The sequence below is a fragment of the Gallus gallus genome, chromosome 8 (assembly GCF_016699485.2).
Source record: "Gallus gallus isolate bGalGal1 chromosome 8, bGalGal1.mat.broiler.GRCg7b, whole genome shotgun sequence".
Taxonomy (NCBI): Eukaryota; Metazoa; Chordata; class Aves; order Galliformes; family Phasianidae; genus Gallus; species Gallus gallus.
The window spans coordinates 8,998,980-9,012,044 of record NC_052539.1 but is presented as its reverse complement, the minus strand read 5'-3'; the positions used below and the strand labels follow the sequence as shown (position 1 = coordinate 9,012,044).

Sequence of the window (13,065 nt, the reverse complement as noted above, 5' to 3'; positions counted from 1 at the left end):
ACCGCTGCCCTACAGGAACAGGCTCCCCCCTTTCTGCCTGCTGTTGGTGTCTAAGACAGGCTTTTACGGTCCCCTTGAGGAAGGCAGAGGACAAGCAGTTTGCATTTCCTTTGCTGGGAGTGCAGTACCGATTCACCTGATTACCCCAGGGGTACAAACACTCACCCACTCTGGTGCACAGAGTGTAGGCACAGAGGCTGGAGAAGGTTGCCTTGCAACACAGTGTCCGGGTTTGTCTGTATACCGATGACATCCTCGTATGGGAGAATGATCGTGTCAACGTAGGGAATACCCAAGCCTACGCAGTGTGACACCTGAGGAGCCCCAGTCCAGCCGGGACACTCCTGCTCTCCTCTAGGTCGTGCTCTCACCCCTACAGACACACCGGCACTCTCCCACCACGGCTGCCCCTTTCAGAGACCCTCACCCCTTCATCGCAGGCCACCTCACACACACACCAGCTCAGCCAGATCACACTTTGCAAGCAAGAAATCACTCTGCCTTGCACGCCAATGCTCTCTGCGCTTGCTGGCATCACCGACACAGGGATCCATTGCCCTGTGCTCTGACCCCGGGAGCTGCACTCACAGACCAAACGTGCACAGAGCAGGCAGCACTCAGCCGGGATAGAATAAAGATAACATTTAATCAGAATTCTACATCTACAAGGGGATCTACATCTAATTCTACGTCTCTGGGAGCTGCCTGGTGTTTGCAGCCTCATGCCTCTCCTCTCGCTGTCCCCTGATGCAGCTGCAGGTGAAAACCCTGCGCAGAGCCCGAAGCGCCATCCTGACGACAGCTGGCATCCGGCGGCGAGCCGCTGCGTGTGGTGCGGCAGCGGTACCTGTGGGGGACAGAGAGCTGTAGGCAAGGGGCAGAGGCAAGGCCCCGCCTGCCACCCACCACCGTGGAATTTCCCTGGGAGGACTGGGCTGGACGTGGCAGGGCATGGAACGCTGCCAGCCTCCACACCACTTGGTGGGCCATCTGAGCTCGGCAGGCCCCTCCCTGGGATGGCTTTCTGCCTGAGGACGCACCTGGGCCTTCCTCCGGTGCGTCTCTGAAGCACACGGAGCTCTGTGCACCTTCTCCAGTCTCTGCAGAAACCTGTGTGGAGAGAACAAAAGCACGCTCGTGTATGCCACTGCCTGGCGATGGATGGTGTGGGTGCCAGGGTCCCAGGGACGGGATTCCCTTCCCAGGCCCCTTTGCTTGAAGGCAAGGCAGGGGTAACAGAAGGGTTCTCCACCCTCATGCATGGAGCTGGCTGGAAAGGAGACAGCACCAGCCATCTCCCCACAGCGCACACTCCAGGCACCGCTCCTGCCTCTGCCTCGATTTCACGCGTGGTACCAGCCACGTGTGCCTTGCTCACCTCGTGCTGAGGGCCCACATCTGCTCCCTCACACGCTGACACATGCTCCTCAGGCCTGGGATCTGCAGCCACAGATGACGCTGAAGACGTGGACTCCACCTCAGCAGATGAATCGTCAGATGTGCTGGGTGTGACGCTGACTGCCTCTGATGCAGCATCTTCCTCAGAGTCACACTCCCAGTCATCCTCCACAGCCTCCAGCGTTGAAGGGCAAAGACAGGAGGGCGGGTGCGTGCCCTTATCTGTCACTGCAGTGTCTCTGGCATCCTGCATGCCCTCAGCAGTGCTGACAGCACTGTCGCTGTCATCGCTGGACTCCTCCTGCACAACTGACAGTCTAGGAGACCACACTCGGGAGTCACCAGAGTCAGGAAACCGGACAGCAGCCCGTGATGTCGTGGGCCGGATGCCCGGCATGCCCTGAGCAGTGCCAGCAGTACTGAAAGCATCGCCTCTTGCCTGGAGCCTTTGCTGCCTGGGGCTTCTCACGTTCCTTGGCCAGGAAATATTCCAGTGTGACAACGTCCGCTCGTTTCTGTCCTCCTCACGAATTCTCCGCAGTGCTGGGATCATAGGAGAGTACCCATAGGCCTCCCTGTTGATCTCTCTGGGATCTTGGAGTCTCCGTGCTTCTCCCAGACCTTGTCCGGAGGACTCAGGCATGGCCACAGCCGGCTCTCCTCTTGCTCCTCCCTCAGACACTGACAAGGGGAGTGATGCTCCATCAGCCTCCTCTGCAGAGCTTGCAGCCTCAGGAGAATCTGAGCTTTCTGCATCTTCCAGCACTGATGCGGGCAGAGGCTCAAGGTGTCCTGCAGGCCCGGGACCAGCATCCAGAAGAGACGGTGAACACACAGCGTGTGCCTCATCAGATGGGGAAAGAGATGCAGCCTGCAGGGTGCCAGATGACTGTCCTGCCATTTCTATCCCAGCAGTCTCTTCCAGCTCTAGCTGCGAATCCTGGGCTGTGACATCCCTGGCTGGGGAATCATCAGAAGCAGAAAACTGGCCCTCAGCCCTCGATGTCACACTGCAGGCTCTCAGTGTGCCCAGAGCACTGTCAGCTGCATTGGCACCGTCTTCTGCTGCTTGGGGCCTTAGCAGCTGGGGCACACTCATGCTGTTTGGCCAGGATGTGTTCCAGCTGGACCGCATCTGGTCCTTCCTCGCCTCATCCCGGATTCTCCGGATTGCTGGGTGAACTGGAGGATATCCATACACCTCCCCGTACGCCTCTCCGGGATCTTGCAATCTCTGTGCTTCTCCCAGAGATTGGTTGGAGAATTCAGGCGTGGTGGTAGCTGTTTCTTCTCCCTCCCATGGTCTCCAGAAACGTGGCGCCGCATTGGTCTCCTCTGGAAAGTATTCAGCCTTGGAAGAAGTTGAGCTTTCCCCATCTTCAGGACCTGTTACGGGCAAAGGCTGAAGGTGTCCTCCAGGCCCAGGGTCTGCAGCCAGAAGAGAAGCTGAACACAGGGTGTCTGCCTCATCAGATGAGGCAAGAGATGCGCTCCACAGTTGCCCGGATGACCATCCTGTGGATTCCCTCTCAGCAGTCTCTTCCAACACTTGCAGCTCCGTCTGCACTCCAACATCCCTGGTTCCGGAACCACCAGAGGCAGGAACCTGACCCTCAGCCCTTGATGTCACGGAGCGTACGCCCAGTTTTCCCTGAGCAGTGTTGGCAGCACTGGCACCGTCGTCTGCTGCTTGGGGCACGAGAAGCCTGGGCACGCTCACAGAGTTTGCCGAGCACGTGTTGCAACTGCACGGCATCTCTGGTGGTTGCTGAGGTCTTGGGGCAAGTACTGGGAGTCTGCTGCCTCTAATGCCCATGGCACGTGCGCTGCCTCTTGCAGAAGGTGTGCAAGAGGCTGCTGCTTGCAGAGCAGGCACACACACAGCAGCCCCCACGGCCTGGCAGCCCACTGTGGCAGCCCTCCTCGCATGCCTGGGCAGCCGGCTGGCTGCGGCTCAGTGTCATCCAGATGACAGTGGGCCACCAGCAGCAAGTTGCAGCGTGTGGTGCAGCAGTGGTACCTGTGGGGGATAGAGAGCTGTAGGCAAGGGACAGATAGCTGTAGGCCAGGGGCAGGGTGAGCAGCAGGCAGGGCTCTGGCCAAGCACACCCGGCCCAAGCGGCCTGTCTGCACCTCAGTCCTTTCTTCGTCTTGCAGTGTGGGGGGGACAGAGAGCTGTAGGCAAGGGGCAGAGGGAAGGCCCTGCCTGCCCACCACCACTACACGCTTTCCCGGCGAGGGTGGGCCTGGATATGGCAGGGCACGCAGTGCTGCCAGCCTCCACACCACTTGGTGGGCCATCTGAGCTGGGCAGGCCCTCCCTGGGATGGCTTTCCGCCTGGGGACGTACCTGGGACACCCGCCAGTGCGTCTCTGAAGCACATGGGGCTCTGTGCAACTCCTCTGTCCTCTGCAGAAACCTTGTGCGTGGTGTGGCAGCGGTTCCTGTGGGGCACAGATAGGTATAGGCAAGACCCTGCGTGCCCCCCACCACCACAGCTTTCCCCTGGGAGGGGTGGCCTGGGCACAGCAGGATGCATGCATGTGTGCATGGAGTGCTGCCAGCCTCCGTGCAGCTCACTGGCCTGGTCAGGCTCGGCAGGCCCTCCCTGTGATCGCTGTCCACTTGGGGACATACCTGCTCTGTCCTCTGACGCATCTCTGATGCGAATGGCTGCGAGTCTTGCAGGGCTCTCAGCTCTCAGCCCTTGCTGCCCTGTCCTGGAGACGGCTGTGCCCCAGGGCGTCCGCCGGGGCCGGCCGGAGCTCCACTTGGAGCCTCCCCGCCCCTCTCCTGGCTGCCCCCCACGGAGTCACCGGCTCGCGGCAAGGCGTGGCTCGCAGGGCACCGCTGGGTCCCCTCTTCCCGCTTCCCCCGGGCATCTCCATGGCCGCCCCCGGACCTTTCCCAGCGACGCCATCGCTGTCGCTGACGGGCTCGCCCCCGGCTGCGCTGCGGCCGTTGAACCGGCTGGAAACGGCCGCGTCCGGCACGGAGCGGCCCCCGCCCTCGTCTCAGTGCCCAGCCTGGCCAAGTACACCCGGCCCAAGCGCCGGTCCGCACCTCAGTCCTGCCTTGGTGTTGCAGCTCTCCAGGACCCGTGTAGAGCTCGGATGTGCCGCGCTCTGTGGAGGAGCCTGCGGCGGAGTAGGCGGGCGTGGCCTGAAGGACTGAGGCTGCAGTCTGTGGAGAGCCGCCTCAGGAGCGGAGTGCGGGACGCAGCTGAGCCCCGTCGCAGGGCCTGAAGTAACAATCCACACAGAGAATCAAATGTTTACAAGCCTCAAGTGGATCAGCTTTACAGTGGAGGCTCATGCCTAGGGAGCGTTTTTAGAGGGTCCAAATCACAGTAAAAAAACCAAAGGAAAGTAGGAATGTGAAGGAGAGCGAAGCAGCCCTCCCAGCCCCGCTCTCCCCCACCCCCCAGCAGCGCGGCAGCTCTGATGTGGGTGGGCAGAGTGAGGAGGGCGGGCACCCCTCCATGCATACAAAGGCGGGCCGCAGGGGGCGCAGCCAACCGGACAGACAGCCGTTAGTGCGGGCAGTTGGTGCTGGCAGTGCTGGCAGCGCAGGCAGTTGGTGCAGGCAGTTGGTGCTGGCAGCGCAGGCAGTTGGTGCTGGCAGCGCAGGCAGTTGGTGCAGGCAGTGCTGGCAGTGCAGGCAGGTTCCCCGGCGGGGGTTTAGGTTGGATATCTGGAAATACTGTTTGCAGAATGGGTTGTTAACCCCTGAAGAGGCTCCCCAGGGAAGTGGTTGAGTCACCATGCCTGAATGTGTTTCAAATCCATTAGGATGCGGTGCTCAGGGACGTGATTTAGTGGAGGGTTGTTAGAGTTAGGGTAGTATGGTTATAGGTCGTGGCTGGACTTGATGATCCTGAAGGTCTTTTCCAACCTGAGCATTTATATGATTTTACTGATTCTACGGCAAATCAGATGCCTCAGCTCAACATAACATCAGCGGGAACTGGTTTGGGCTACCCCCTCCTGAAAAGATTGGAAATGTACAGCGAGAATGACTTCGTCCTTCATCTGATGACCACCAGAGGTGTTATTTCTGCCCACGTCCTTGGGCTGCAATTAATATTTATACGCTATGCCTTTAAATACGTTGTCGCTGCTTCTCTCGGTGTGCATGTTTGGTGGGAACCTTCTGCCATGCACCCAGCGCTGTAATAAAGGGAATACCTGCTTGTCATAGCTCACTGACGAGTCGAGTTCCTTTGTTGGTTTTCTCAGCTTCAGTTGGCGAGCCAGGCAGGAGACTCTCGGCTCAACTGTGGGAGCCTCTGAGAGGAGGAGTCCCTGGGCCCACCGGCAGCTTGTCCGGGAGGGACTCCAACTCTCAGGTGGATCACCATGGGAGCACACAAGAGCCTCTGGGTACAGGTATTCCCCGCCCTTTCTCTGCTTCTATTCCGTTCTGCTCTTTGGTGAAGTGGTGAAGGCCTCTGGGGAAAGCACTGGTGCGTCGGCTGGGGCAACGCAGAGTGTGCGGCAGTGAAACTTTGTATCGGCCCGGGAGGCATCGGATGGGTAATTGATTTCAGCATGGGAGAGAAACCGTGAGTCTGCCGGAAAGTTGACGGGGGTAAAGCCCTGGCATAGTGGTGGTGCTGGGGAAGACATTTACAGGAGGGATAAAGCAAGTCACTTGTAACACTGTACTGCCAGGCGGGGCAGTAAATGTCTGGGCCGTGTTTCTTTTTCTTGCTTCTAGGAACTGTATTAGTGGTTGTCACCGTCTGTCTTTGTAATTGTTAAAGGTTCGTGTTGCAAAACTGTTACTTGTGGAATTCCATTCCCTGTTTAAAATATTCTTGTCTGGCTGGGGGACGTTGGTTAAGACTCTTGCCCAGGGAATTTGGTGTTCCCGTGCCCCGGGGAAGGAGGTGGACTCGACTACCCAGCAAAACGCAAAGGATTTTCACCCAACACTTAAGACTGGCCAGGGTAACCAGTTGTTATGGATGAGGAGTGCCTAAAGAACTTCCAAAAAGGACCACTCTGGGTTGTGTTTTGGCTCCCTGAAGAAACGTCACCGATGAGCCAGGGGGAACAGTGGATAAGAAACCGGGAACATAAGTGAACGTAAATGAAGTTACAGGACCAGTTTTTGTAATTGAGTATTCTAATTGTGCGAGTGAGCACTGAGTGTCCGTGGAAGCTGAAGAACTGTACTGTTTGATTTGTGGGTTTTGAAGGGAGTGGGACAAAATGTTTGGACGGTATATGGAAGTAATTGTTGATGGTACGTGGAAGTGCAGTGGAGAGCACGAATAGTGGGACTGTGGAAAAAACGGCAGCGGGGTTAAGGAAAAACAGCGAGTTTGAGATATGAGAGCTTGTGATCTGCACCGGGTGCCGGCACGAGAGCACATGCCCTGCACCGCACCCCCCACCGCCTCCACCGCCGCGGCTGTAAGCAGAACTCTGGGAGTGAGAGAGAGAGCTGGGGCCGGAGACTCCTGCTGTCAACAGCGTGTTACTTGTGAACGGGGCGGGGAGGGGACGAGACGGGACGGGACGGGACGGGACGTTAGAAGCCTCCATCTGCAGAGACGTAGGAAACCCGACATCCCAGTGTTGGCACTGGAAGCCTCCGGAGGGAAGGAGGCAAAACTGAAATAAAACGCTGTTAGTTTCTGCAACGCTTGGAAAGTGAGAAAGGTTTGAGAAAGACACGGGCTGAGGAAGGCAAAGATGAGCAAGGCGTAACAGGGATGTCAGGAACAAGGAGGGAGGTGAGGGATCTGGGAAAACTGATTGAGGAACAGAGGTAGCAAGGAAACTGGGAAGAGCAACAGCAGCTGCTACTGTTGCTGCGCCAGAGCAGGGCCCTAGGACCCAGAGATCCCCTCGGGAAGAGGCGGGGGTGGGGGGGGGCTGGAACGGCCCAGGGAGGGTTCCACCCCCATTGGGCAGAAAGCAGCGTGCAAATATCAGGGAAGCAGGGCATTGGTGGAGAAGCTGTCCCAAGCTAAGGGGGAGGGAAACGCCTCTGATCACAAAAGCTGAATGATGGGAACCTGGGATACCCTAGCAGAGCCACTGGTTAAATTGCAGCTAGGCGAACAAGGTAAAGAGGTTAATTTTCTGGTGGTTAAATTGCAGCTAGGCGAACAAGGTAAGGAGGTTAATTTTCTGGTGGATACAGGGGCCTCTCACTCTGTGCCACATCAAGAATGATTACCCATAGATCCTGATTTTGTAACAGCAGTAGGAGCTACTGGCCAACCAGAAAAAGCTTACTTTCTGAGAGCAATTAAGTACAGCCTGAGCAAACAAATAGGCATACATACATTCTCGTGCACGTCAGGTTCTCCAAGACCGTTACTCGGGCAAGACTTATTAGAACAATTGGATGTAGAGATCAAATTCAGCGAAGAAAAATAATTGGAGCTAAGTGTCAGGCAAGACCAACTGACTGAAAGTTTTAAGTCTGGCATTAACAAAAACTGGGAAAAGCAATGTTGTACCCCCAGAAGTTACGGAAATCCTAAATCAGGTATACCCAGGAGCGCGGGCATCAGGGATGCCCGGCAGAGCCCTAAAGGCGGGCTGTTAGAAGTGAAGTTACAGGCAGGACGCCAGCCCAGTCAGGGTAGAGCAGTGCCCTTTTGAGGATAGAAGACTGTAGGAGGACGGGAGAAAAAATGGGTAACTTTTTGAAGTTCGGATTAGTAATTGAATGTGAATCCAAATACCGCAGCCCAGTCTTGGCGGTGAAAATCAGATGGCAAAAGCTATTGTTTGGCACAAGATTTGAGGGCAATCAATAGAATCGCTGAAGATACACACCTAGTGGTGGCAAATCCGTACACTTTATTAACTCAATTAAGGAATGAGTAGGTGGGGTTTACCTTCTGGATCTGAAGGACGCCTTTTCTGCCTCGTTTTGCCACAGAAAGTCTGAAGTAATTTGCCTTTGAATAGGAAAACCCCAGTATGGGGAGAAAAGACTTAGTTAACCTGGACAGTGTTATCCACGGTTGTAAGAACAGCCCAATGATTTTTGAGAACCGGTCAGCTTGTGAGCTCGGGGCTGGGATTCCTCCATCCCGAGGAGGAACTTTACTGCCGTACGTGGATGCCACAGTAACAAAAGAGGCCTGTGTACAGTGGACTGTGAGTTTGCTGAATTTCTTGGTTTAAATGGCTGTCAAGTTTCTCAACAGAGAGCCCAAGTGATCCAAGAGAAGGAAGAAAGCAATTTGCCGAACGCCCAGAGCACCGACACGGGGCTACCTCCGAGCCGGCAGTGAGTGAGTGAGTGAGTGACTGCTTGGAGACTGTCCGTGCCAGTCGGCCAGAGCTACAGGAGGCACCACTGGACAGCGCTAAGGACTCCTGAATTCATCAACAGAAGCGGTTTTGCGAGACAAGGAAACTGTAAGGCAGGATATGCAGTAACTGCTACTGACAAGGTAGTCGAAGCACAACCTTTACCAGTGCACGCCCACGCTCTCTGCACTTGCTGGCACCACCAACACAGGGATCCAACTGCCCTCTGCTCTCATCCCAGTAGCTGCACTCAGACACCAAACATGCGTGAGCACACGGATCAGACAGCACTCAGCCAGGACAGAATAAAGATGACATTTGATCAGAATTCAACATCTACAAGATCGAGTATGTCATCTCTGGGAGCTGCCTGTCCTGGACATGCAAGGTTCCCTGAGGTCTTGGGGCAATCACCTGGATGCCAACACTGCCCCTTCAGCAACAGCTGTCCCAAATGTTTCAGAATTGACCGCTGCCCTACAGGAACAGGCTCCCCCCTTTCTGCCTGCTGTTGGTGTCTAAGACAGGCTTTTACGGTCCCCTTGAGGAAGGCAGAGGACAAGCAGTTTGCATTTCCTTTGCTGGGAGTGCAGTACCGATTCACCTGATTACCCCAGGGGTACAAACACTCACCCACTCTGGTGCACAGAGTGTAGGCACAGAGGCTGGAGAAGGTTGCCTTGCAACACAGTGTCCGGGTTTGTCTGTATACCGATGACATCCTCGTATGGGAGAATGATCGTGTCAACGTAGGGAATACCCAAGCCTACGCAGTGTGACACCTGAGGAGCCCCAGTCCAGCCGGGACACTCCTGCTCTCCTCTAGGTCGTGCTCTCACCCCTACAGACACACCGGCACTCTCCCACCACGGCTGCCCCTTTCAGAGACCCTCACCCCTTCATCGCAGGCCACCTCACACACACACCAGCTCAGCCAGATCACACTTTGCAAGCAAGAAATCACTCTGCCTTGCACGCCAATGCTCTCTGCGCTTGCTGGCATCACCGACACAGGGATCCATTGCCCTGTGCTCTGACCCCGGGAGCTGCACTCACAGACCAAACGTGCACAGAGCAGGCAGCACTCAGCCGGGATAGAATAAAGATAACATTTAATCAGAATTCTACATCTACAAGGGGATCTACATCTAATTCTACGTCTCTGGGAGCTGCCTGGTGTTTGCAGCCTCATGCCTCTCCTCTCGCTGTCCCCTGATGCAGCTGCAGGTGAAAACCCTGCGCAGAGCCCGAAGCGCCATCCTGACGACAGCTGGCATCCGGCGGCGAGCCGCTGCGTGTGGTGCGGCAGCGGTACCTGTGGGGGACAGAGAGCTGTAGGCAAGGGGCAGAGGCAAGGCCCCGCCTGCCACCCACCACCGTGGAATTTCCCTGGGAGGACTGGGCTGGACGTGGCAGGGCATGGAACGCTGCCAGCCTCCACACCACTTGGTGGGCCATCTGAGCTCGGCAGGCCCCTCCCTGGGATGGCTTTCTGCCTGAGGACGCACCTGGGCCTTCCTCCGGTGCGTCTCTGAAGCACACGGAGCTCTGTGCACCTTCTCCAGTCTCTGCAGAAACCTGTGTGGAGAGAACAAAAGCACGCTCGTGTATGCCACTGCCTGGCGATGGATGGTGTGGGTGCCAGGGTCCCAGGGACGGGATTCCCTTCCCAGGCCCCTTTGCTTGAAGGCAAGGCAGGGGTAACAGAAGGGTTCTCCACCCTCATGCATGGAGCTGGCTGGAAAGGAGACAGCACCAGCCATCTCCCCACAGCGCACACTCCAGGCACCGCTCCTGCCTCTGCCTCGATTTCACGCGTGGTACCAGCCACGTGTGCCTTGCTCACCTCGTGCTGAGGGCCCACATCTGCTCCCTCACACGCTGACACATGCTCCTCAGGCCTGGGATCTGCAGCCACAGATGACGCTGAAGACGTGGACTCCACCTCAGCAGATGAATCGTCAGATGTGCTGGGTGTGACGCTGACTGCCTCTGATGCAGCATCTTCCTCAGAGTCACACTCCCAGTCATCCTCCACAGCCTCCAGCGTTGAAGGGCAAAGACAGGAGGGCGGGTGCGTGCCCTTATCTGTCACTGCAGTGTCTCTGGCATCCTGCATGCCCTCAGCAGTGCTGACAGCACTGTCGCTGTCATCGCTGGACTCCTCCTGCACAACTGACAGTCTAGGAGACCACACTCGGGAGTCACCAGAGTCAGGAAACCGGACAGCAGCCCGTGATGTCGTGGGCCGGATGCCCGGCATGCCCTGAGCAGTGCCAGCAGTACTGAAAGCATCGCCTCTTGCCTGGAGCCTTTGCTGCCTGGGGCTTCTCACGTTCCTTGGCCAGGAAATATTCCAGTGTGACAACGTCCGCTCGTTTCTGTCCTCCTCACGAATTCTCCGCAGTGCTGGGATCATAGGAGAGTACCCATAGGCCTCCCTGTTGATCTCTCTGGGATCTTGGAGTCTCCGTGCTTCTCCCAGACCTTGTCCGGAGGACTCAGGCATGGCCACAGCCGGCTCTCCTCTTGCTCCTCCCTCAGACACTGACAAGGGGAGTGATGCTCCATCAGCCTCCTCTGCAGAGCTTGCAGCCTCAGGAGAATCTGAGCTTTCTGCATCTTCCAGCACTGATGCGGGCAGAGGCTCAAGGTGTCCTGCAGGCCCGGGACCAGCATCCAGAAGAGACGGTGAACACACAGCGTGTGCCTCATCAGATGGGGAAAGAGATGCAGCCTGCAGGGTGCCAGATGACTGTCCTGCCATTTCTATCCCAGCAGTCTCTTCCAGCTCTAGCTGCGAATCCTGGGCTGTGACATCCCTGGCTGGGGAATCATCAGAAGCAGAAAACTGGCCCTCAGCCCTCGATGTCACACTGCAGGCTCTCAGTGTGCCCAGAGCACTGTCAGCTGCATTGGCACCGTCTTCTGCTGCTTGGGGCCTTAGCAGCTGGGGCACACTCATGCTGTTTGGCCAGGATGTGTTCCAGCTGGACCGCATCTGGTCCTTCCTCGCCTCATCCCGGATTCTCCGGATTGCTGGGTGAACTGGAGGATATCCATACACCTCCCCGTACGCCTCTCCGGGATCTTGCAATCTCTGTGCTTCTCCCAGAGATTGGTTGGAGAATTCAGGCGTGGTGGTAGCTGTTTCTTCTCCCTCCCATGGTCTCCAGAAACGTGGCGCCGCATTGGTCTCCTCTGGAAAGTATTCAGCCTTGGAAGAAGTTGAGCTTTCCCCATCTTCAGGACCTGTTACGGGCAAAGGCTGAAGGTGTCCTCCAGGCCCAGGGTCTGCAGCCAGAAGAGAAGCTGAACACAGGGTGTCTGCCTCATCAGATGAGGCAAGAGATGCGCTCCACAGTTGCCCGGATGACCATCCTGTGGATTCCCTCTCAGCAGTCTCTTCCAACACTTGCAGCTCCGTCTGCACTCCAACATCCCTGGTTCCGGAACCACCAGAGGCAGGAACCTGACCCTCAGCCCTCGATGTCACGGAGCGTACGCCCAGTTTTCCCTGAGCAGTGTTGGCAGCACTGGCACCGTCGTCTGCTGCTTGGGGCACGAGAAGCCTGGGCACGCTCACAGAGTTTGCCGAGCACGTGTTGCAACTGCACGGCATCTCTGGTGGTTGCTGAGGTCTTGGGGCAAGTACTGGGAGTCTGCTGCCTCTAATGCCCATGGCACGTGCGCTGCCTCTTGCAGAAGGTGTGCAAGAGGCTGCTGCTTGCAGAGCAGGCACACACACAGCAGCCCCCACGGCCTGGCAGCCCACTGTGGCAGCCCTCCTCGCATGCCTGGGCAGCCGGCTGGCTGCGGCTCAGTGTCATCCAGATGACAGTGGGCCACCAGCAGCAAGTTGCAGCGTGTGGTGCAGCAGTGGTACCTGTGGGGGATAGAGAGCTGTAGGCAAGGGACAGATAGCTGTAGGCCAGGGGCAGGGTGAGCAGCAGGCAGGGCTCTGGCCAAGCACACCCGGCCCAAGCGGCCTGTCTGCACCTCAGTCCTTTCTTCGTCTTGCAGTGTGGGGGGGACAGAGAGCTGTAGGCAAGGGGCAGAGGGAAGGCCCTGCCTGCCCACCACCACTACACGCTTTCCCGGCGAGGGTGGGCCTGGATATGGCAGGGCACGCAGTGCTGCCAGCCTCCACACCACTTGGTGGGCCATCTGAGCTGGGCAGGCCCTCCCTGGGATGGCTTTCCGCCTGGGGACGTACCTGGGACACCCGCCAGTGCATCTCTGAAGCACATGGGGCTCTGTGCAACTCCTCTGTCCTCTGCAGAAACCTTGTGCGTGGTGTGGCAGCGGTTCCTGTGGGGCACAGATAGGTATAGGCAAGACCCTGCGTGCCCCCCACCACCACAGCTTTCCCCTGGGAGGGGT

The 13,065-nt window shown here is 57.4% G+C and overlaps 2 protein-coding genes across 2 annotated transcripts; both read right to left on the bottom strand.

Moving 5' to 3' along the window:
- Positions 1–635: 635 nt before the first annotated feature.
- LOC121111387 lies at positions 636–3,711 on the bottom strand. Its single transcript, XM_040705147.2, has 3 exons — positions 1,379–3,711; positions 1,041–1,110; positions 636–847 (listed from the first exon to the last, which is right to left on the bottom strand). Exons 1-3 carry the CDS (start codon positions 3,212–3,214, stop codon positions 687–689), a joined length of 2,067 nt encoding a protein of 688 aa, XP_040561081.1. The 5' UTR covers positions 3,215–3,711; the 3' UTR covers positions 636–686.
- Positions 3,712–9,785: 6,074 nt separating this feature from the next.
- On the bottom strand, positions 9,786–12,844 carry LOC121111386. The gene is made up of 3 exons (XM_040705148.2): positions 10,529–12,844; positions 10,191–10,260; positions 9,786–9,997 (listed from the first exon to the last, which is right to left on the bottom strand). Exons 1-3 carry the CDS (start codon positions 12,362–12,364, stop codon positions 9,837–9,839), a joined length of 2,067 nt encoding a protein of 688 aa, XP_040561082.1. The 5' UTR covers positions 12,365–12,844; the 3' UTR covers positions 9,786–9,836.
- Positions 12,845–13,065: the final 221 nt, after the last annotated feature.

Excerpts from the sequence above, each read along its gene's own strand:
- LOC121111387 (XM_040705147.2), bottom strand. The coding sequence starts at position 3,214 with ATGGGCATTAGAGGCAGCAGACTCCCAGTACTTGCCCCAAGACCTCAG. Across the intron at positions 1,111-1,378 it reads ATGTGGGCCCTCAGCACGAG|GTTTCTGCAGAGACTGGAGA; the intron begins GTGAGCAAGGCA and ends CTCTCCACACAG. Across the intron at positions 848-1,040 it reads CGCACCGGAGGAAGGCCCAG|GTACCGCTGCCGCACCACAC; the intron begins GTGCGTCCTCAG and ends TGTCCCCCACAG.
- LOC121111386 (XM_040705148.2), bottom strand. The coding sequence starts at position 12,364 with ATGGGCATTAGAGGCAGCAGACTCCCAGTACTTGCCCCAAGACCTCAG. Across the intron at positions 10,261-10,528 it reads ATGTGGGCCCTCAGCACGAG|GTTTCTGCAGAGACTGGAGA; the intron begins GTGAGCAAGGCA and ends CTCTCCACACAG. Across the intron at positions 9,998-10,190 it reads CGCACCGGAGGAAGGCCCAG|GTACCGCTGCCGCACCACAC; the intron begins GTGCGTCCTCAG and ends TGTCCCCCACAG.